Raw genomic sequence first — 24,583 nt, 5'->3', positions numbered from 1 at the left:
GGCCTCCTATGACCTCGCTTTGTTGCCACATCACCTCCACACACGTGCTTCTCTCTCTCTCTCTCTCTCTCTCATATTAATATTTATATTAACTGCTTCTAAATTTATTTTCTTTATTTTTTTTTCTCTTGTTTTGACTTTTGATGGGCAAGCTTCCATGGCAGGAGACTGACCAAGTTTGACCCGCTCACCTCTCATGTCACTGCATTTGACAATGTCGCGAAAGCAACATTTACAAGTCTTATGGGATTTATACTGTACTATAGCTTTTTTTTTTTTCTTTTTCTATGCAGAGTATTTAAAACTTATTTATAAGTAGTTACTAACTTAAAATAGGAAAGAGAGTGAGGGAGAGAGAGAGAGATGAGCAGTAGTAATTACATGTAAGTGGTGGCAATGATGTCACAACTGAGCTAGTGGTGTTAGGTCTTAGAAGGCCCCACCCAAACTGCCATCATAAAATAGAAAGCCTATAGTGTAATAGGCAAAGTATGTGGTAGAATATGTATTGACAGAGTTAGGGAAATAACAAAGGAATTATTTGGAGAAGAAGAGGGAGGTTTTAGGAAGGGAAGAGGTTGTGTAGGTCAGATATCCCTAAGTCTTTTAGTGGGAAAGTTTCTAGAGGAGGGAAAGATGTATGCAGCCTTTCTGGATTTGGACAAAGCATATGACAGGGTGGATAAACAGGGAATATAGAAAATATATGGAGTAAATGGGATGCTGCTGAATACCCTGAAGAGTACCAGTATGTATGAGGGTGCTAAGGCTGCAGTGCGTGTGGATAGTGAATAGGGTAAATTTTGCTATCTGAGTGTTGGATTGAAACGGGGATGTGTCATGTCTCTGTGGTTGTTCAGTCTATATATGGATGGGGTTATAAAAGAGATACATGGTGGAGCAGTGGATGTTGGAGTGACCCTAGTGAGAGAAGGCAGCATTTGGAAACTTCTATTTTGTTTCTAGCATATGATACTTTGTTGTTAAGTGAAGACAATGGGGAACTGCAAGGCTTGGTGAATGGGTTTGGGAGAGTGTGTAAGAAATGGAATCTAAAGGTGAATGTAGGAAAGAGTAAAATTATTGCTGAGATATATATATATATATATATATATATATATATATATATATACACGCACACTCTACCACTGTATCACAGAGGTTCCATATATATATATTGTATCCAGTGGGTGATTGGGGTTCATTGTTCACATAATGCCACTCGGGGATGAGTGAGGCTGGTCACTCTTATCTGAAATGTCAGGATCAACATGCCTAGCCCTGGGCTCCTATGTTCCTCATGGGGCAACGTAGGATTGGATGATGGATGGATAATGGTAAAGTCCCACTTTTATCGGACTGCCTCAGCTTACTGGACTTTATTCTCATTGATTATACTTAGAATAACTGCTTAAATGCACCATTTGTGGGTATACAGATTTATAATGTTTTGCTTATGTGCATCTGTTTGGAATTAATATATACTGTAATTCCAGATAGATGCAAACTGATATTGGACACAATTTCAGTATATGAAACTTTGTCCAGCATCAGTTTGCATACACTACTTTTCACATATTTCTTAACTGTTGAGACATTTTCACTTTGTATTAGACAAGCCAGACACATTCAGATAAATTCCAGTGCAGTGAAAGCTCACTGAGATCAGACTTTGATTTTTATCAGACTGTAGCATTCATGCATCCATCCATCCTTCATCAAATCCTGTGTTGCCTCATGAGGAGCATAGGAGCCCAGGGCTAGGCAAGTTGGTCCTGACATTTAAGATGAGAGTGAACTGTAACATTCACCATTTAATATTTACACATTTCTACAGTACTTTGCCAACTGAAACAGCTTTATTAAAACAAGACAATTTCAGCAAAACTTTGATTGACTTTCCTACTATGTTAGGCAGGCAGGTCATTGGCCCATGATCATATGGCAGCCTTGTTGTTATGCTCTCAATGTTTTACTGTATCTTTGCTGGAAGAGATGAAGTATATGAAGGAATGTGTTTAGGTGACAAAATTGTGGAATATATACATTGAGGTTGAAAGATTAGGAGTTAGATACTCCATCCATCCATCATCCAATCCTATGTCGCCCCATAGAGGAGTGTGGGAAACTGGGGTTAGTCAAGTTGGTCCTGACATAAGATGAGGGTAACCAGCCTCACTCATCCATGAGGAGCATTATGTGAGCAATAAACCCCAACCATCCCTTGGATATAAACCCACACTGGCTCAAACCCAGTTGGAATGCCATAATTACCCATTGAACCACTAGGTGCCATAAGTCGGTAATATAGTTACCACCCAGTGTAGTGAATGGTTTCCTGGTGTACCAGAAACCATTTGGCTTGTCACTCAGTGCAGACTCACCCATAGGCCGAAGGAAGAGGAGAGAGTGAAGGAAAGAAAGGAGTGTAAAGTCACCCGTAGGCAGAAGAAAGAGGAAAGAAAAACAGAAGAGGAAGGATGGAAGAGAGGAAAAGGCAGACACCTAAAGCAGCACTACATCGAGTGAGTGGATGGTGAGCTACATTAATATATTGAAAAGCAAAGGAGAAAAAAGAATACTAAGAATGAGGTGTCAACCTGGAGTGGTTATAAACTATGTTAAGAGATTTTTTTCGTGGTTATCTTGGCGGACTCATAAAAGATTTGGTTACTGACATACAGTAGGTCCGCACAGTACTCGAGTTTATGTGCAGCAGAGGAGGTCGCGTACTAGAAATTCGCATACTGTGAATACATAAACTTATGAGAAAAATTACACATGGGCGGCACCCCCCTTCATCGGAAACCCTTGAGACTCCTGTCAGACCTAAGTATTGTACTGTATAAGGAAACTGTCTAAGACATATTACCTAAGACAAAATAAACCAGCAAGATTATGGCTTTACTGAATCAACAAGGATATGACAGCCAAACCAACAAGAATATGGCTGCTCACCTTAACCAAGAGGACAACAGGCTTGATGGACGTAAGAAGGGGATCCGAGGCACGGTGAGGCGCCTAGCGTGCACCTCCTGCACCACTCAACACACCACCTTCCTCACCACTCTAGTCACCAGCACTTTCGACACTTTCATTAGCTAATGCACTCACTTTGTTCATAAACCCATCAAAATCTATTTCTGACACCTCAGGCATTGCTTCATCCTCTTGATCCTCCCCAGGAAATGGCTCTTCTGATGTTGAAGGGAGTGATTCCTCACTTTCTTGAGGTCACAGGTAACGGGTGATGAGGCAACCGTTGGCGCGTTTTGGGGTGACAATGTCACTTGCTCAGGGTAACCCCAGATTTGGGCCACGCTTTGCTCCCATCTCACCTGTTACGAGTTCAGTTCGTGTACTGTTAAAAAATACACTAAAAATTTAAAAATAGATCCTCGCATACTGTGCGTACCTACTGTATGTGGTAAAACTAGCAACATCCAATCCCATATTACCCCATTTAGGGCATAGGGGGACCAAGACCATGTTTTATAATCCAGATTTTTTAAGGGTAGAATATGGTTCAGGTTCCTTGGTAGCAATATATTTGATGGAAAAACCACATTTGTCTCAGAGGACTCAAATCCTTCTGTGTAGCATTGATCCCTGACTTTGGTGTTTATCACTCATATCTAATATGTTCAAGGAGAATGAGATTCAGAGCCAAACGGAGACCCTTGTTGGAATGGATAACAGCTCAGCCTCTAGTCAATGTGTTTAACCCATAACCTCTGGCTGTCGTCACGATTTTGGGTGCAGAACATTGCCAGTTGACATGTATAGCTGCAAGTGTCTTCCCACCACCCTTTGAACTTTAACTTATCCTTACTCTTCGACAAGACTACCTGGAGACGTGGGGATACTATCATTTGGAAGAGGAAGATTTGTTGATTCTTATTTATCTTTAATTTTTTCCTCTAGCTGTTATACTTTGGCAGGTATTAGGGTTTGAAGTAAGGGTATTTTTTTTCTGTCATGAATATCCCCCGTATGGAGGAGCGTGAAACATCGGAAAACCCCCAGCATGTAGGGGTTAAAGTATAGCATTGATCCCTGACTAAGGTCTTTTATCACTAGTCATGTAAAATATTCAGAGAGAAAAAGATTCAAATCCAAACAGGGAGACCCTTGTTAAAATTAAAAAATAGTAATGAAGTTTGCAGGTGGATGGGGGCGAACACCATCCACTCACTCGATGTAGTGCTGCTTTGGGTGTCTGCCCGTTCCTGTCTTCCTTCTTTCCTCTTCTGTCTTTCTTTTCTTCATTCTTTCCTCTTCCTACTGCGTATGTGTGACTCTACACTGAGTGTGAAGTCAAATAGTTTCCTGTACACCAGGAAACCATTTTCTACACTGGGTGGTAACCATATAACCAGATTATGACGCCTGATGGTTTATTGGGTAATTAAGGCACTCCAATCGGATTGAGCCTGTGTAGATTTTTATCCAAGGGGTGGTTGAGGTTTATTGCTCACATAATGCCACTCAGGGATGAATGAGGCTGGTCACTCATGTCAGGACCAATTTGCCAAACCCTGGGCGCCTCTGCTCCTCATGGCGCACCATAGGATTGGTTGATGGATGGTTTATTACAGTATATTATTGTTATACAAAAGTAGCATCATACTGCAGGCAGTTGTAAACTACTGAACTGCTAATTATTGAGATTTTATTGTTTATTTGCTATTTAGTTTTAATATTTTGATCTGTTTTTATAGGTTTGAAGGAGTACCTGGAATATGTGGTGGGCTTGGCGTTTGATGAGAAGCCAGACTATGAGAAGTGCCGTAATATCCTGCGAGAGGGACTAAGGGCAAGGGGATACAAGGATGATGGCAAACTTGTTTTCATGTCTGCCACTCCAATCCCTCCCTCTCGCAAACCTAAATCTCGACTGCCTCATAAGGTAAGCAAGAGAAAAAGTGACGAAATTGAAGTCGAGGAGTCGGAAGATATGGAAATCGAAGTCTCAGGGTCCAGCAGGGGTCGGAGAGCTGGTGGTAAGAGATTAAGGAAGGCACCTAGTCCCGTAACTGAGAGCAGGGAAGACACACCAGAGAGGGGGAAGGAAAATGCCAAGAGTAAGGCAAATGTGAGGGTAAAGGGTGCCAGCAGAGGTACAGCCATCTCAAAGCCTATCTCAGGGCCTGGTGTTGATAATCCAACTCCACAGATGCTGGCACTAATGAAGAAGAGAATGTAATTTTTTTTATTGGTTTACTTAGTATCAGTGTTACCTACTCGTTTATGCTTGACTTGGTAAAGTTGTTACAGTTCAGAGAGTTCATCTCTTGTAGTGTTTTAGCTGAGTAACTGTCCTGGTTCCCCTTACATAATAATGTTCCTATTAATGCAAATTTGCTCTAATGATGGTGTTTTTTGCACTCTTTCCCAGGTAATAATGCCTCATTTGGTCTGATTGTCAAGAAAGAGAGAGAGTAAACTTTTTAAACTAGCTTGAAAGTGTTGTATGTAAAACAGTGGCAGTGCTACAAGTAAATATGAGTTCAGATTGACTTGGTAAATTTTTACCATGACATTACCTATTTTCATTTTTATAGTTTATAACCATCTACAGTGGTTACTTGTTGTAATGTTTTAGTTTATTAAACTTTTCTTAGGTTGGGTTTGGGTTGAGATTGGGTGAAAGTATCCCTCAGAGGGCCTCTCCTGGGATAATCCTGGGTTCATTTTCATTTTGTAATGACTCCAACATGCATATGTCGACCTTGGTCACCTAATGGCAGCTCTCCATGCTGCTTGATCTCTGGCAGTTTCCCTATTCAGTCCCTTACCCCTGAGGTCACTCTCAGTGTATAATGTATCCCCATTGAACCCATTTTGTTATGTCTTGGGTTAATGGTATTGTTTTTGGAAACTAAACCCCATCATTAAGTGAGAAATACCTGAAATTTTAGATTAATATGATTTAGCATTATTTATTATTTCAAAGTGTATGATTATTAATTTTGCATTTTGCTATGTTTGTGCAGTATAATTTGTGCTTTTTGTACCAGATAACAAGTTTATTCCATGTTACTGAATCTCAGAATTTCAATAAAGATCAGAAGAAAGTGCCTTTATTTTACTTAGCTGTTACCTAGTAGAGAATGTGTAAGAATTTTCATGGGTATTAGCTTTTGTTATTTTCTTAATTTTTAAAATTCAGTGTTTGTAGGAATTTTTACTATCATTTGATATGGATGTTATCAGTATATTTCTTTATGCAATGTAATTTGCTAATCCCATGAAAATTTTTACATTCTAGAGACCCACCAAGAGACGATCAGAGGAAGAGGAGAATTTGTATGATGTCAGCCCTCAAAAAATTATGAGATCATCCAACCTCTCACCATGCAGACCTAGAAACAGGTATGTTCTTGCTTGTATATCCTGGTAAGGACTATTAAGAATTACTTGCTGCGGGTTGCTTGATGTGTTTAACAAGGCTTTTCCTCCTCACATTCTACATTTTTTCTCAGTAACGTTTCATTAAAAGATGTTGCATCTGGATATGGCTGATTAGTAGAATATGAAAATGATTGGGTAGGGAAAAATCCTTGTTAAATTTCATACTTTGTGGTGGAGTGAGACATGGTAGAGGTACAGGAACCTGATGTCTCGCCTTAAGCTGAATAAAATCATTTGGAGTATATAATGTCATCATATTGAAGGGGTTGAAAGGTCTTTTAGTACTGTCTTTTTAAAATGGTTCAATTTTCCTTGATGATTTAACCCTTTGAGATTCTTATGACTATTTCAAATCCAACCTCAGATATTCCGATGACGCTTTTCATCGTCATTTTACAAAACTTTGGTTAAGTATTTGCCATAAATCGCGTTTACTAATTATGACAAAGAGGCTCAAGCATGATGTCACGGAATGGTTGCTCTATGCGTGGCGGTACTGCACAGGTGGTCTGACTTATGGCTTTGTTTCTTTATAACTTTATTCTTGGTGAATATTTTTCTACAGCAAGGTATAAAATTTTTGGTTTTTGCCCAGCTTAAACTGATCACTTCGAGTTATTTTCCTTGTTGTCCTTTTATGAACATACTACGATAAAGTACAATGATTCAGCTTCAAAATAACACCACAACCAGCATCCTGTCATAAAAATTGTATTTACACTGACTGATCAAGGAAAAACCGCGAAGCGAATATGCAGCCGAGACTAAAATAAAATTGTGCATCTCTTTCCTTTTGCTTTACTGCACAGTGAAATGCAAGTATTACCATAATCTATATATCATTGTAAAAGTAATTAATTGTATTTTTGCATGGTTTAAACCAAATTTACATATCTTTACTCGTTATTTTTTGCCACGTATTTTTGTACGGCAAGGTATAAAATTTTTGCGTTTCGCCTAACTTTAACTCGTCATTTTGACCTTTTATTTTCGTTGTTCTCCTTTTTTTAACATACTACGATAAAGTACAGCTATTCATCTTTAAAATTACTCCCAAACCAACATTCTATCATGAAAAGTGTAGTACGCAGAGCGATCAAAGTAAAATATTGGACCGTGAAGATGTGGGTCAGTGTGAGTGGCTGACTCTAGCACAGACATAATCTGCCCTGCCCAGAAACCTGTTATGGTTAACAAATGTTACATTACCTATCTGCTAGATGTAAGTTAGGCTTTCTACATGATCAAGCATATGAGGTCTGAATATAAGGTTAATGATGGTCATTCTAAATGTGTTTGCTCTGTTGGAATCGTAAATCATACCAGTTTCTTGTTTTAAGTCAACACAGCATTAAAAGTTTGCGTTGTAAGAGCACGTGGATGAAGGTGTCAGAAATATTTTTTTCAAAACTTTCTGTCACTAGATTGCATAATGAGTGTTGCGTTGTGTGAAATCTCAAGTAAAGTACACCCACACCTTGGCATTCACGAAATCAACATCCATGAGGTAGCCTCAGATGTTCAAATTTAACAGTGCAGAAAAATTAGTTTTTCAGAGTGTGATGATTGCATTGCCTTTCTTGAGTGGCAAGCACTCTCACTGTTAACCTGGAATTATATAGAGAATGTGCTTGTACAGGTATGCACCTTCTTTACACAGTCTTGCAAGGGTGTGTGTATATGTGGTATCACTGTTACAGTCAGTATGATTCTCAGTGAAGCTGTCAGGTGAATGAACGAGGGAGTGAACCAACCAGTCAGCTGGCCAGAGAGAGAGGAGCAGGCAGGCAGTTCAAACATGTCGTACACACATGCATAGACACATTATCCTTCATACCAGTTGGTTGTTTCACTAAAGTCCAGATGTAAGAGATGCTGTTACATAGAGATATTTAGCAGTTAGTGGGGTAGAATACTTGGATGACATTGAACAGGTGAGGGTGCAAGAAGGGGCAGAGCGTATACCGTATATAACCAAGAGTAAAGTTCTGCCGACAATTCTCTGCCAGCATTTCACATACCTCCCCAAGCAGCCACGTTTTTAATATTCTTATGTGATTCCAGTTGCTTTGTCACAGAAAAGATTCATATATCACCATATAGAGACTTGGCTGGTAGAGAAGTGTTAATGAAATTTTGCTCATGGCTGTACATACACATAAGGGCTGGTACCACTCAGCAGAGCAAATGTTGCCGCGTGTTGACTTTCCTGGTAACAAAACGTTTATGCTGTTGTTATGATCATGTAAAACGCTCCATCACTACAGTGTTGAAGGTACTGCAGAATATATACCAAACTCTCAATTATCCAGCGTTATCCAGCCAAGCCCTACACCAGATATTGCAAAATACCGGATATTGCTTAGTACCCCCTCCCCCCAATGGTTCAATATTCAATGCTGAGCTGGATATTGCATTATTAACTGTCTCAACCCTCTATCCTAAAAATTTTCCTCTGAGTAAATGATGAAAATTAAGTATAAATTTCAATAAGGTATTGATGAACTACAGTAATACAGCACTTGTTAGCTACCATCTATGAGCTGGTTGATACACCTCACTGCCGGATATTGCATAGAACCACCGGTTATGTCCTGTTTCACCGTCAGATATTGCATAATTCTGCCATATACTGCATTACTGTAATAAAGCCGAGCCAGCAGTGCTAGATATTGCGACGACAGATAATTGAAAGTTTACGGAACACTACAGATCCATTTGTTCATTATAGAATACCTTGTAGACAATTATTGAAAATTTAAGCATACGAAACTTATTCAGCAGCAATATTCAACTGCATTACAAGGAAGTTCTAGATGTACTCTTGATAGGACTTCAAATTGGAGGGGGGGGGGGATTATTATATTGCATTAACTTAGATCGGTATGTGGGAGGCCATATGACTAACTTGAAATAGGAATTTAGCTGAAGATTGGGTGGCCCATACCTCTGTGTAAGGGGTGATGACTACAAAAATAGGATTAGGATAGCAAACAAGTTCTTTATGAAAATTTGCATTCTTGAAGGTTCAAGGAACATATCCCCTGTAGATGTTGAGGTACTGGTGTACTTAAATTTCTGTGTTTGGAAAGATCACTCCTGGAAGTTTTCATCATATGAAAGCGTTAGTATATTGCTCATCACATTCGTGTGGAAATGTCACTCTTGAAACCACTCCAGTCCAGCTCCAGGGAACACAATATAATTCATTGTGTAAACATAATTGTTTGATTGATTGATTTAAGAGAAGATGAAAGGGAGCTGCAAGGTTTGGTGGATGAGTTTAGGAGTGTGTGTAAGAAATGGAATCTAAAGGTGAATGTAGGGAAAAGTAAAATTATGGTCTTTGAGAGAAGTGAAGTCAGTGAATGTACAGTGAGGTTGGATTAGGAGGAAATGGATAATTTGAGTATGTTTAAGTGCTAGGGTAATTTGATGAGTAAGGATGGAAGTTTGGAGGGGGAAGTGCTTGAAAGGGTACAACAAGGAAGAAGGGTTGCTGGTTCCTTGAAAGCAGTGATAAGAAACAGGGAAATGAGCATAGAAGTGAAAAAGTTACTATATGACAGTATTGTGATACCAGCTCTAACGTCTGGAAGTGAATCTTGGACATTGTTGGAGGGACACAAGTCAAGAGTGAGAGCAGTAGAAATGAGTTAATTGACAGGAGCATGTGGAGTCACATGGAGAGACAGACTGACAAATGAAGATGTGAAGGAGCATTGTGGTGTGGATGTGGATGTGATAGGAAGCGTTAGGAGAAACGCACTGTGGTGGCTTGGCTATGTGGAGAGGATGGTGAATGAGGTAGAGGGGGAGAGAAGGAGGGGGAGACCAAGGATGAGATGGAAGGATGCAGTGGAGAGGTATATGAGAGAGGGGGGGGTGAGCTGGGAGCAGGGCAGTGAAATGGCGGGGGACAGGGTGATGTGGAGGCGATTGTTTGTGGCCACCCCGTATGGGATTAAGGTGTCTGGCAATAGATAGTTAGATATTTTTTTTTTAGGTCAGAGCACTCACCATCCATGCACTAAATGTAGTGCTGCTTTGGGTGTCTAGCCTTTCCTCTCTTCCATCCTTCCTCTTTTGTCTTTCTTTCATTCTTTCCTCTTCCTTTTGCCTTCTTGTGATTACACTCCCTCTTCTTTCTTTCTTTCTTCCTCCTTTTGCCTGTGGTTGACTCTTCACTGAGTGACAAGCCAATTGGTTTCCTGTACACCAGGAAACCATTTATTATGCTGGGTGGTAACCTTATAACCAAATTATGGCTCTTGGTGGTTTAGTGAGTAATGAAGGTGCTCCAGTTGGACTGAGTGTGTGTAGGGTCTATATACAAGGGGTGGTTGGGGTTTATTTGCTCACTTAATGCCACTCAGATGAGTGAGGCTGGTCACTCTAATCTTAAGTGTCAGGACCAACTTGCAATAGCCCCGGGTTCCTACGCTCCTCATAGGGCAACATAGCATTGGATGATGGCTGGACAGATGGATGAATAATTTACCTTAAACGTGATAAATTGTGAAAAATAAGAAACATGATGAATGTCTGCCTAGAAGATCTGGGGGGGGGGGGGAAGAAAACAAAGACAGCCACAACTGTTTTCATACCAACAATGTTGCCACCTAGTTTCTGCTGGTGAATATAACAAAGTCCTCAAGGCAGGCATGATTTTTAGGGTAAGCAGATGCTTACAGGTTTTTATCAGCCTTTATTTTTTGTGATTTTATGTTCCCTTTACATGATTCAGCATTTTTACATGCAGTCAAGTGAATTGAGGACAAACCCAGCTTATTGTAGCTCAGCAGAGAAGAAGGAAGGGTGGTGGGGTGGATAGAAGTAATTTCTAGTGGACATATGTATGACTGTGATATAGATATTCTCTTCTGTACAGTAAACTGATGAGTAGTATTGAATAGAGATACGTTGAGGTAAATATGTGTTTACAAACCCAGCAGGTTCAAACTCTGTAAAGTAGCAGGAGGAGGGTGAATGGAAGTAACTTTTAGTGTTTATATGTATAACTGTGTTACAGGTTTTCTCATTGTAGTTCTTTTATTTAGTAATAATAAAACTACTGATTGATGAATAATACTGAATGTAGGTAGTGCATTAGCATGAATATGACCATATCAAGCTAAGGATTTAGTGGGTGTTGGTTAGGAATAAAAATTTTCTCCTGGGACTTTCTTTTTCAAAATTAGGGTGTGTTTTACACAATACAGCAAGTTATGTGCCAAAAATACTGGTATTTATTTATTTTCCTAGAGGATTGCAGGTTAAAGCAGTGTGTATGGTATTTTAGAAGTTAATGATAATGGGAGATTCCACACATCTCGGACCATAGCCTTCTCGCACAAGCCCACTTGCATATTCTCTGCTTCATCTCATTCCTTCCAGCCATGAACAGTTTGCTCATCCCCGCTTCCATACAAGATTATTAGAAACAACAGATTTTCTCAAGTGCATTTACTTTCCTCCAAACTAACCATCTTATCTTTCAGGATGCTGTCATGCTCAAATATTGTTTCTCTAAAGTTGTCTGGCTTTACACATACACTCCATTTTGCCAGTTTACAGAAAACTGTTCCCTTGTATCTAATCCCATCAGCATATTCAACCCCTCCACCTCTGGTGTATAGTCAGTATTTCATTCTTCTTTCATTTTCTTATCCCATTCTTGATTACTTAAGAACAGCATAGGTTGTGTTCAGTTGCTTTGCTCTCCCTAGTTAAGGTGTTATTTCTCTTTCTTCAGTCTTTTGGTATGTTTTAAGTATCCCATGCCATTCTGCACACACACACACACCACCTTATAGACAGCCTCATAACCATGCCACAGCTTTTTTTCTCTTATGCCACCCATTTCTTTACACTCCTCATGAATGCTCTTTACACTGTTCATCCATCCACACCATGCATACTAAATCTTCCATAATTCTTTCCTGTCTGCTTTTGATATACTTTTTCAGATTATTAAATGGTATGAAAAACTTTGCAGTACACTCCAACCTCGATATAAGGGACTTCCATTTAAGGGATTTTGGATTTAAGGGACTTCATATTCTACCTGACAATTGGACAGGACCATTCAAAAAGTTTGCTGCTTGAAACAATATTTTTCTGTATACAGTTCCTTTAAATAATATTCATAATCATATAAGATAAATGAAACAATAATTGCATTTCATAATAAGATTGTCTTTATATGTGGTAAAGCAATGGACATTCTCAAGTAAGGGACAAACTGATTCCCCATGTAGTCCCATAAATTGAGGTTTGAGTGTACTTATCACCAGGTATCTTCATCGGCAGATTGCAAAAATTGATGTACACATGCCCTAGCACTTTTAAAACAAGCTTTTTCATCACCCAGAAGACCTTCTTTACTATTATTTTCCTATTCACCCTTTTTGCAGCACTTGGCAACTTCCATGCATACATAAAAATTGTGCTATGCATCCTCTTAAGGAGTCCCCATTTTGAGGTTGGCTGTGGTATGGCTGATGTTTTCAATGGATTGAAAGTTAAACCAGGTACCAAAATGCAGTGAGCTATTTTTGAACAGTTGCTGGAAACTGAAGGAGGGGGAGGGGGGAAGTAGTTTCAGACTAGAACTTTGAACCAGTATATTTGTAGCTGAACATTTCCTTCCAGAGTGATGATTGTCAGTCAGGTTACAAAGCATATAGCCTCACTTCACTACCTGTATAGTCAGTCAGTTTTTATGTGACTGAACTGGGCCACTTATAACTTGAATATTAATTCATGTTATGTGCTGGAGGTGGGGCTGGAGCTAGCTCTGTGGCTTGAGTGAGGGATGGATGGAAGAAGTTCAGGAAGCTATCGCATCTCCCGACTTGAGAGGGCTTTCCCTCTGTGCTAAGGGGTCTTTGTATGTGACATGTGTTAGGAGTGTAATGCTGTATGGTAGTGAGACCTGGGCAGTAAAGGAAGAGGATATTTGCAGGCTCAAACATACAGAAATGGCAGTGCTTAGGTGGATGTGCATTCATCCCTGAGGGTGAGGCTTGGGGGGCTAGGTTTATGATGGAAGAGTTGAGAGGTAGGATGGGTTTGGGAGTGTATTGGTGATATGATGGGGAGGGGTAGATTGAGATGGTTTGGGCATGTGGAGAGGATGGGGGATGACAATTGGGTGCAGAAAGTGAGAAGTGTTAAAGTTTGGGGTAGGGTAGCAAGAGGTATACCGAAAAAGACCTGGGACTAGGTCCCTGAGTGTGACCTCAGGGATAAGGGACTAGATAGGGAAGCTGCCAGAGATTGAGCAGCATAGAGAGCCACTATTTTGTGACCAAGGCCAGTGCATGCAAGCATGTTGGAGGCTTCAAGAAGGAAATGATTGTGTTAAATTTGGTGAGTCTCAATTATGAAGTTGGTATGAGTTTCCTTTGATAAAGCTAACCTCCAGTTTGATTATACCTGGCTATCAGCTGAGCTGATAGGGCCTCCAGATCTTGTTCAGATGAAAACACATTGAATTTAGTACTTCCCAGAATCGATGGTAGCTGCACATACACCACTTAAATCCCCAGAGTAATTTTTACCCTCACTTTGTTTAACTGCATTGTTATTTAAATGCAGAATCTTGGCCATTCATGCCACTGATATCACTACAGTACTCACCCAGGTTCACAGGCATATTTCCAAAATTTATTTCATTGTTCTCAACAGCACTGTAAAAATATAAATCAACAGTTGCTAGTGGTAGGTGGGGGCGCCTACCATCCACTCACTCGATGTAGTGATGCTGTGGGTGTCTGCCTTTTCCTCCCTTTCTTCCTTTCTCTTCTGTCTTTCTTTCCTTCATTCTTTCCTCTTCCTTCTGCCCACGGGTGACTGTACGCTTCCCCTTCATTCTTTCCTCTTCCCACTGCTAATGGGTGACTCTACCCTGAGTGACAAGCCTGATGGTTTCCTGTACACCAGGAAACAATTTACTACTTTGGGTGGTAACCATATAACCAAATTATGGCACCTGGTGGTTTAATGGGTAATTAAGGCACTCCAACCAGATTGAGCCTGTGTAGGTTTATATTCAAGGTGTGGTTGGGGTTTATTGCTCACGTAATGCCACTCACAGATGAGGGGCTGGTCACTCTCATCTTAACCCCTAGGATACGCAATTCGATCAACCACACTGGCGTGAAAATCTGTATGTGGAGCTGATTTTTCTTCTCATACTGAAGTAAAAAGTGTTATCCCCAAGGTTTAGAGCCTGAATTTACACTATGCTGCAAACCAGAGCATTTTAGATCTTGTTCATGAGCTATAGCCCTTCAAAGCCTTCTAGACGGGCCGACTCAAGTTTTCCATGCGTTCCCACCCTATTCCTCCCTCATTCTTCCCCTTTCATGACCTTCCTCACCCACTCCTATCCCCCCCTTATTTCCTCCCCTCCCCCCTTCCACCCCTTCAGAATTTTCCAACCCCCCCCACCCCACCCCCAACAATAGCATACAAAATAATTATGTCTGTGTTCCTCACTCACTCTCAACACTTCTCTCCTCCCCACCTTCCTTCCCCCCGTCCCTTTCCCTCATAGCTGTCAAAATAAAAAAATGAGCAAAAGTATTTTTTGTGTGTGTGTTACACTCCAGCACTCTTCTCCCCTCACCCCTTCCCCCCATCCCATCCCCCCAGAGCTGCCAAATCAAGTAGCTGTAAGGATTTCAAGGGGGAAAAAAAAGCTAAAGCATGCAAAATAATGATAATGGTGTAAGAGAAAGACAGATAAACAATTTTTCATTATAAAAAACAAACATTACTAACATATACAGGAAGCATTATGGTATATACACAGAGGTTCATTAAAAAAAACAAAACATACATTCTATGTTTTATGTGTTGGTGTATACAATTACACAAACGATAACCTGGTATTGAATGAACACACGCGACATGAATAGTAACAAAGACGTATAATGCTCTAGGCGTGGGGGGGGGGGTAAGCAGATGGCTTACTACAGGGGGAGGGGTGGGGAGAGGCCTGGAGGGATGGTATGGGGGTATAGAGGTGGGAGACTGACACCACATGACTTAGAGGACAGGCAGAGAGGGAGTACAGGTGTGGAGGGTGGGTAGGGGGGATACAACCTTCCCCAGGGAGGTGGGGCATGGCAGCATGATGGAGGATGGTGGGGGAGGGGGAGGGAGGGAGCAGGAGGCAATCAGAGGCAAGGGACGGAAAGAGGGAACAAAGGTATTGGGGTAGAGGAAGGTGGCAAGAGGGCAGTGGGGGAATCACCCCCCACCACCACCACCACCACCATGGACAGGCCCAGATCCTCCCTCCTGCCCACTCAGGACTTTGTTCTCATTGGTTTGCATCAGTATATGTCACAGTCAGATTGAAGCCTAATGTCTGCAGTTTTTCCCAAAAGCATCTGTATCGATCACATTCAGTATCTTGCATAATCCTCAAAAAGGATCCATCAATCCTGTTAGCACTTTAGGGGTTAAATGTCAGGACCAGCTTGCCTAGCCCCGGGCTGCTACACTTCTCATGTGGCAACATAGGATTGGATGATGGATGGATGGATGAAAAATTACAACCTTCCTGTTTTCATTTTTGTGTGTGTTCTTCCCTTAAGTCATTTTCAGCTTGCCATACACCAAATTTCTTCTTTGTGCATCACCAGACAACTCCATGAGTATGGAGAGGATTGTACTTATTTAAGTATAGAACTAACATGCATGTGTGTGTCAGCTGGCCAGTGTTTACACAGTAAATTTTTAATAGAATAAATGGTTTACTCCTATTGGTAAGTCTTCATACTTTACCCATAAACTATGACAAAGGAAATTGCTGTGCCAGCGGTGCTCTCTTTCATTTTGGGTGAAGTATGTGTGTGTGTGTGTCAGCTCTTACATTGATATGCACCATAGGAGAGTGTATGTGAATGAAGTGGAGGGGGACAAGTGGGAGACCGAGGATGACATGGTGGGATAGGGTGGAGAGGTATATGAGAGGGGGATATAAATTCGGAGGAGGTCAATGAAATGGCAGAGGACAGGGTGACATGGAAGTAATTTGTTTGTGGCCACCTGTTACAGAATTAAGGCATCTGGCTATAGATAGATAGATACACTGTACTGCACTGTACAGGTCAGTATCTTCCCTGCTTTAGCGATAACAAGCACCAAACCATTTTACATCAGCCTGGTTTACAGCCAAACTTAAGAGATGCATGTCGCAATCTTCCTGGATATGGCTCAAGATGAATGCCATAGTTTGTGTGTTAATTAATAGTACCTCATTAAAGGGTCACTGCTTAAATACCAAATATGTTAAAACCAAAGCAAGCATCCACCCTGCTTCAGTGGACTCAAACTATTAAGATGTTTATTACCCTGTCTAAACTAAGTGAGCAACTGCAAATTATGTAAAAGCTTTGGCTGTTGGTCTCAAATCTGTAGATGCAGGTGTAATTTTATTGATGCATATTTTTCAAAGGTTCCACTTGATAACACTGGTTCCTAAAGAAAGTTCTTTATCTTCTGTAGAGTGAACACGAGAACCTGCCCTCAGAGCTCTATGCTTGGAATCAGTCTTAGCAAACCCTGTCAACCAGACTTTCCATCTGTGGACACAGAAGAGAGCATGATAGAAAAGGAAAATCAAAGGATGTTGGCACGTAAGCAAAGCCAAAGACCAAGGAGGCTTGCCCTTGCAAAGGACACTTCCTTGGATAATCCGACACCCCAGATGATTGAAATAATGAACAAGATCAGGGAGAAATCTGCATCACCTCCTGTTTGTCAGAAACGTCATCGTCACAATAGGTAATGTGTGAATAAATCATGTTCAGTAGAAGTTAAGGTATTTGGAAAAGGTCAGTTCAGTTATCTTATCACACAATGATTCAGTTAAGTCACCTCACTTGGAGTAAGATACATTACAGTCGGTGGTATACCTATAAAAGCAACTTTTACATTATTGTGTGACTGATAGATCTAGTATTGTTTGAAGCATTAATTTGATCTGGGAAATTTCAAGGACTAAGTAGCATGATTGTGTTACTGTGTTTGGATTGTGGTCTCATTGAAGGACAGTGGTCCAAAACCTAATTTTGTTAATTATATGATATTTCTCTCTCTCTCTCTCTCTCTCTCTCATGATTTGTGCTATACATAGCATAAAAAAATAAAAGATAATTTTGAAGTTAATATTTATGTTTCCCACAGTAACTGTAATGGTAACCGAGGAAGCCCCACGTGCGAAGATGCCCCCACTGAATTTACCCCAGCCATGGAAGAGGTAATGCGAAGGCGTGCGGAACGACTCTCTAGCTCAGACTCTGAGGCTGATGGGTACACCAGTTCCTCTTCCTGTGAGGGACCCTCACAGGTGTTTGAATCATCTGAGAGTGAGGACTCCAATGATGCCACAGTATATTACTCACCTGTAGATCCTTCACCCCCACCCATACAACAACAAAGCAATAATAGTAATACAAAAACTACCCGAGGTAAGTGCAACCTTTAATTATAGCTGTTTTCCAGGTATATAAATTGTTTCAGGTGGTTATGTCATCCTACAGAGTAAGTACTAGTATTGCTTTCTCAGAAGACATTTTGATGAAACTAAAAAATATGATTATTAAGTGTGTAGAAAATACCCATGGGCTATATTCAGAACATCATACACATTGAAATAGACAGTCATCTTTGCTTGTGAATTCAACATTGCACTGATAATGCAATGTCTTCATTATGATGATGTTGAAGTATTGGTGTTTTGTTGTTTTTGCTGCTTTGATTTCTGTCAACATCACACACACAGCAGACAGTATCAAAGAAGGCTGAATTGAGGTGTGTGTCGCAAATCCTTAAACTTGTAAATGGTGACCATCATAAATATGCTGTGGCAGGAAAGCCTTTACCATTGACATTTAGTTTACCACTAGTTTTCAATAGTTTTTTGCCATGTTCTTTATTCTGTTACATATTATGCAGGAAAGTCTTTTGTCCAGCAACCTAGGGTACTTGCATTCCTTGATTTTGGCAGCAGTTGGTTCACGAATTCATCTCTCTCTCTCTCTCTCTCTCTCTCTCATTGGGACCGTACGTGCGAAGGCTAGATTGCATCGATAGATGATGGTAGTGTGTGTGTGTGTACTGCCTGACCCACAAGTTCCTACCAGTCTGCCACAGCTCCTTGATGGAAGACTTCTGTATAAATGTTTGTGTCAAGCTTCATTCTGACCACGGTGTTATATTATTATGGTCTGAATATTCCGTACGTTTTAGTTCAAGCATTTTACCATTTAAGACAGCAGAATGTGGGATACGACGATATCTTGGAAAAATAATCATAATTACAGCATTAGTTCACACCTAAACTGGTGTAGAAATAAGTCATGGAGTCTAGGGTCATTAGGAAAAACAAACATTTATTTATTTTTCATCATTACTCAGCCAGTTCCAATATGATTCCAATTATCAGATAATTTTTCCCTTCCAATTCCAATATTATTTGGCTTATGATTTCCAATTTACAGCTCTATAACCACGTACTGTTAGGACTAGTGCAGATGAGTACAGTAGTTGATGAACTGGAAATTATTTGCTGTTTTACAGTCAAATTTGGTGTTTAAGAACAGGAAAGTCGAAGCAAATTCTTGTGCAAGAATTCCCGTGCCTTCATTTTGATCACTGTTATTAGTTTGTGGTGCAATAAGTAATATCAGCTTAAGTTCATAATTAGCTTATGCCCCTTAGTGGTACAGTATGTGTTGTGAGTATTGTTAAAACTAAAACATTGTTTAATATTGACAAACTTAACAGAGAGAGGTGTCATTTATATATACAGTTTGTAATAAATGCAGGTTGTTTAGGGAAGCAAGGAATATGACACAGTAGGTTTTGGCAGTCAGTGCAGAGTTGAGAAGAAACTTATTTAATTGTAGGTTTTAGAAGGTAGGTGAAGTACTTAGAGTCAGTTGATAGTTTTAAATATTTGGGAGCTATATTGTGTAAAATGGCAAGGTGAGGTCATTTCAGGGGAGAAAAGTAACTGGAGAGCATGGTTATATAGTGAAAGGTTGAAGGTTAACCCTTGCATTGATTCTTTGTAAGGTAGTTTACCTCCCTTGAGTCAGTGTTTTATAACCAAGTAAATTTACCACATCTGAGACTTGCAGCTTAACTCATGGAGACCTTCACTGTGCATCACATGATGTCTACAGCATGGCAAGTGTTAGGGGAGCCCTGCGTCAGTGTTAGTGCTGACACTCCAGTGTGTGATGGGGAATGTTGTCAGTTGCAAGGTTTAGGAAAGAAACACAGTTTCAGAACAGCTAACAGTATAAGGGTTTTGGATGATGTAAGTTAAAATTTATGAGGGTAATGGAATGGAAGGAAGAACAATAGGAGTGATGTGGAATTAACAGGTGGATTAAAGAGGAATGATTGAGATGGAATTCACATTAATAAAGAATGCACATGGATAGTGGGGCAAAGAAAATGTGAAAGTGACCTCAAGGGTAGTGTTGCTAGAGGCTGACCTCATGTGTTATGGGAGAAGAGTGTGGCACAGTTTATTGGTGGGAGAGAAGGAAGAGAAACAGGAGTGGTTGAACGTGTGTGTGTGTGTGTGTGTGTGTGTGTGTGTGTGTGTGTGTGTGTGTGTGTGTGTGTGTGTGTGTGTGTGTGTGTGTGTGTGTGTGTGTGTGTGTGTGTGTGTGTGTGTGTGTGTGTGTGTGTGTGTGTGTGTGTGTGTGTGTGTGTGTGTGTGTGTGTGTGTGTGTGTGTGTGTGTGTGTGTGTGTGTGTGTGTGTGTGTGTGTGTGTGTGTGTGTGTGTGTGTGTGTGTGTGTGTGTGTGTGTGTGTGTGTGTGTGTGTGTGTGTGTGTGTGTGTGTGTGTGTGTGTGTGTGTGTGTGTGTGTGTGTGTGTGTGTGTGTGTGTGTGTGTGTGTGTGTGTGTGTGTGTGTGTGTGTGTGTGTGTGTGTGTGTGTGTGTGTGTGTGTGTGTGTGTGTGTGTGTGTGTGTGTGTGTGTGTGTGTGTGTGTGTGTGTGTGTGTGTGTGTGTGTGTGTGTGTGTGTGTGTGTGTGTGTGTGTGTGTGTGTGTGTGTGTGTGTGTGTGTGTGTGTGTGTGTGTGTGTGTGTGTGTGTGTGTGTGTGTGTGTGTGTGTGAAGATAAAGTACCTGACAGCAGTTCTGTCATGCCAGCCTCACCAGGATGTGTACCAGTGTGGTGAGATGAGTCTGATACTATATTTTACTGTATAGTAAATTATCAATTATCAGTCGTTGCACTACCCGGTACTTTTTGCTTGGCTCTGCTAAAGCAATATCCGGCGAAATTATGCAACATCTGGCACCAAAATGGGAAGCAATGGGCGGTTTTGTGCAACATCTGGCTATGCGGCGTATCAACCAGCTCGTACTTAGTAGCCAACCAGCACCCAGGAAAACTCTTGACATTATGTGCTGTACTGTATCATTACTAAATTGTATTTTATGCATAGTTCTCATCTTTTGCTCATAGGAAAATTTTTAGAATACAGGGTTGAGATGGATATTAACACAATATCTGGCTCGATGCTGAATGTTCAGTCAATTTGGGGGGAGTACTTTTCAGTATCTGGTGTTTCACTTTATTCGGTGCAGGAGTTGACTGAATTACCTCGGATTATTGAGAGTTCACTGTATATGGTATATAGCAAGAAGTTAAGTTTTTTTGGACAGTTAAGATTTTCCTGCTGACATTTTTTAATGATATTTGTAAACATTGAAAACTAGTGTTGATCATTGTCTTTAGCAGACAGGTGTTGCTAAACAGGTGGTTATATCTTTTTATATTCCAGTACTGTGTGTGGTACTGTTAAGTAGACTTTTTTTTATTTATTTATTTATTTATTTTTTATTTTTTAATAAACTTCCTAGCATGACATCCTAATGGCTTAAAGCATGGGTTCCCAGCTTGTAGGTTGCAACCCCCCCAAGGGGTCATGGAGAGTTGGATGGGGAGTCAAGAAGCCTTGGGAGAAGAAATTTGTTAAAATTTATGAAACAATGATTGTTCTCTTTCTTCCCCATTCCCTCTCAAAAAATTTGTAAAACTGAACCTTCTGATGGCAGGGGGTACTCTTGTGTGTTGGGGATTTGAGAAGGGTTGTAAATACAAAAAGGTTGGGAACCACTGGCTTAAAGTGTGTACAGGGCAAAACATACTGTACTGTAGGCTGTAAAAGTTGAAATGTATGATATTTTTCTTTTTGAACTGGATAGTGTTAGACTCATTTGGAAGCATCATAGCCTGAGTTTGACTAATTGGTATATAACAATTGGCTTAGATATAATTTGTTTTTGCATGGCTCGGTACTTATAATGAGTGTTGGTGCAGAAACTGTACATTAGTTCCTAGATCTTGAAGGCTTACTTACACTTTAGCATTGATGGAGGAAACACGGAAGCAGACAATATGTGTGGTGTGTTCATTTCCTGTCAATAGGGAATGGGACGCCATCACCCAAAGAGACTCACTCCCTGACAGGCCGCAAAAGGCAGCGCTGGGTGAACTACGCCTGGATGTGTGTGGCTTCCTTCCTGAAGTCCTATGCTGGAGTCACCAGGTCCAGGTCTATGCGCCCAGTCACCAGGTCCAACCAATCAGTAAAAGGATAGAATACTGCTGGAAGTTAAGCTGTATTTTTTGCGACAACCTCATAAAATGTGCAGTGACCAGTTAAAACTGTCATGAAGACTGCTTTTTGCCTCGTGTACTTCATTACTTTATAAGATCCCTGCATGAGACAGGTCATTCAAGTCATGTGGCAAACTGTATCTCTCTTCTTTTCTTGCCTTCAAACAGGGCATTTTTATGTTGTTGTGTAATATAATCCATGGGTACAGAAAAGAGTAGTAAATTCTTAATACCACCACTGTGTTCTCCATGCAGTGTGACAAGTGGTGAAATGGTCCATTTGAAAGAATGTTAAAGCATTCGCTACAGTGGTATACTTGAGGGATACTAATGCAAAGTTTCTTTCAGTATGATAGTTGTTGGTTAGGTAGTAACAACAGTGGTTTCACATCTCCCCATCAGCTGGAATACTACGGAATAAATTAAGTACAGACGATTTTTTTTTTTTTTTTTTTTTTTTTTTTTTTTTTTTTTTAATAATAATAATGTTACTTAAGCATTACAGTACTGTACAGTATCTACTTATAAAGCTTAGAATACTGCAAAAGGATACTTTATGTTGCAGTAACAAAATTGAAGGATTAATGCTGTGAGTATTTAGAATGCAATATGTTTATTTTAATTTGTTGTGAAGATATTTTTATGTGTTTGTAGCTAAGTAATCATTGACTTTTGACTATAAGGCCCCACCCGACGGACATGCCTAGTCTCACCACGGGAAGTTGCAGCTCTACTTAACGACAGCCAGACAGAGCTGATGAGGACCACAGCCACTCAAACCTCACCATTTAGTAGAGTGACCCGCAGCATCTCAAGACAAGCCTCCCCAGAACTGTAGAATTGTTTGAGAAGGGGAGGTGAGTGAGTGTATAGTGTATTACAATATGTACAGAAAAAAGTGATATAAAGTTTAGGTGTTACATATTGTGATGGTGCTTACCCATGCAACAAAAAACTGTTCTTGACTTTTGAAGTGGTGTTGCATAGAAACAGTAATGTGACTTGCATAAGCAAAAATATAGTGAATTTGGGTCTTACTGAACATAAAGTGGGGGTGTTTGGGAAGTGGCAGTGACTGTATATTCGTGTGTTTGTTTTATTCCTGTAGTGAGACTAGGGATTTTATATTCCTATTATTGCTAAAAGGAAAGGTGGACCAGCCCCTTACTTGAGCATCATTGTAAAAATCCAGATTTATCATCATATGTACATAACTTTGCCATTCTTTCCATTTTCCTGTTCAGTAAGCTAATTGCTGTGTAAAGTCTGTGACTCATCTTCATTTCCAACTTTGCCATTTCAGTTTCTAAATTATTTCATCTCATCCCATCATTACTCAGTGATCATATTTACAGTTTCAGAAAGTTTATGCTACAATATGGGTTGCCTAGAGTTTTTCCATAGCCAGTATTTTGTTGTACTTTCAGTTTTGTGTGCTTTAAGTGCCCACAGATGTATGAGGTAAGTCCTAACTTTTGTTATTATTGTTATTATTATTTTTCCATAGGTTACCTTTATCCTGCTTATAAGACAGAATTAATGTGACGGCTGTGAATGACATTAGGCATTACTTGCATCTTTTTTTTTTTTTTTTTTTTTTTTTTTTTTTTAAAGTCTCACAACAGTCCAACATCAAGTGAGGTATACTTGGAAAGGAGGTAAATGCTCTAACTCTGATATTTGTCTATTAATTCCTAGGACAATTTAGTACTTTTAAGCATTTTTAAAATGTTCTTGATCACAAGGTTTCAGTTTTCTTTTTTTCAGCATATCTTGTTGGTAAGTATGCCTCTTGCCACTTCAGCTAAAGTTTGCATCATGGTTTGGATATTATGACATGTTCAGTTTAAAGTTTTGAATTTTTTCATGAAAATGTATTTAAAGGAGGACCAAAGTTTTACTGTACATCCCATAGTTGTTGTCAGTGTTGAACAAAGTCACACCTTTCCTTTTCTTTACCTCGATCTCAATAAGTTCATGATTTTGCTCAAAGCTGCGGCTCCCAAGTCAGTACTGTTTATTCCATTGTACAGTGTACATTTTCTTTTTGAAAATAAAGTGTTTTGAATACATGTTCTAGTATTCTTCCTATGAATATCACCCTTATCTTGCTCTGGTCAGGAGTTGTAATGCCATGAGTTTGAAACTTTTAACACCCCCTCCGTGTCAGGAGAATTTCTGTTATAGTCAATTCTTGAGTAACATATTTTTGTACTTACACGGTCAGCATAATGCGACACATCCTGATCAACGGGGAAAATCTTGAGCTTACTTGGGAAGTGAAAGCTGGCCTGGCAACGCAGTGAGAAAGTTGCGTGCGGTGACGTCACCTGGCAGACTCAGCATGATTGGCCTACGTTTGGGTACATCCACCTCTGATGATGAGGTCAGCTCTGTTGTTTCAGCCCTGGACTTTGAAGGAATTTACTTAGATGTTGAAGAAGGATGTGCAGGAGCAGCAACATCTCAACGACAACAACACTGGGATTGCAAGCCAGGG

The 24,583-nt window shown here is 40.1% G+C and overlaps 1 protein-coding gene across 8 annotated transcripts in view; it reads left to right on the top strand.

Annotated features, from left to right (window-relative positions):
• The window catches only part of LOC145403823 (serine/threonine-protein kinase VRK1-like), a 119,783-nt gene extending 95,646 nt beyond the window's left edge, over positions 1-24,137 (top strand). For 7 of the 8 annotated variants that reach the window (XM_080275510.1, XM_080275508.1, XM_080275507.1 and 4 more), the window contains 5 exons: positions 4,722-4,909; positions 6,272-6,375; positions 16,939-17,217; positions 17,620-17,903; positions 22,767-24,136. In XM_080275510.1, coding sequence (XP_080131636.1) covers positions 4,722-4,909; positions 6,272-6,375; positions 16,939-17,217; positions 17,620-17,903; positions 22,767-22,921 — 1,010 coding nt within the window. In that variant the 3' untranslated portion in view covers positions 22,922-24,136. Of the gene's footprint in view, positions 1-4,721; positions 4,910-6,271; positions 6,376-16,938; positions 17,218-17,619; positions 17,904-22,766 lie in introns of all 8 variants that reach the window. The other variant, XM_080275512.1, reaches the window with a different exon arrangement.
• Positions 24,138-24,583: the final 446 nt, after the last annotated feature.

Source organism: Coenobita brevimanus, chromosome 61 (genome assembly GCF_032717465.1).
Source record: "Coenobita brevimanus isolate Jiangsu-jjx chromosome 61, ASM3271746v2, whole genome shotgun sequence".
Taxonomy (NCBI): Eukaryota; Metazoa; Arthropoda; class Malacostraca; order Decapoda; family Coenobitidae; genus Coenobita; species Coenobita brevimanus.
This window is presented reverse-complemented; position numbering and strand designations above follow the sequence as displayed.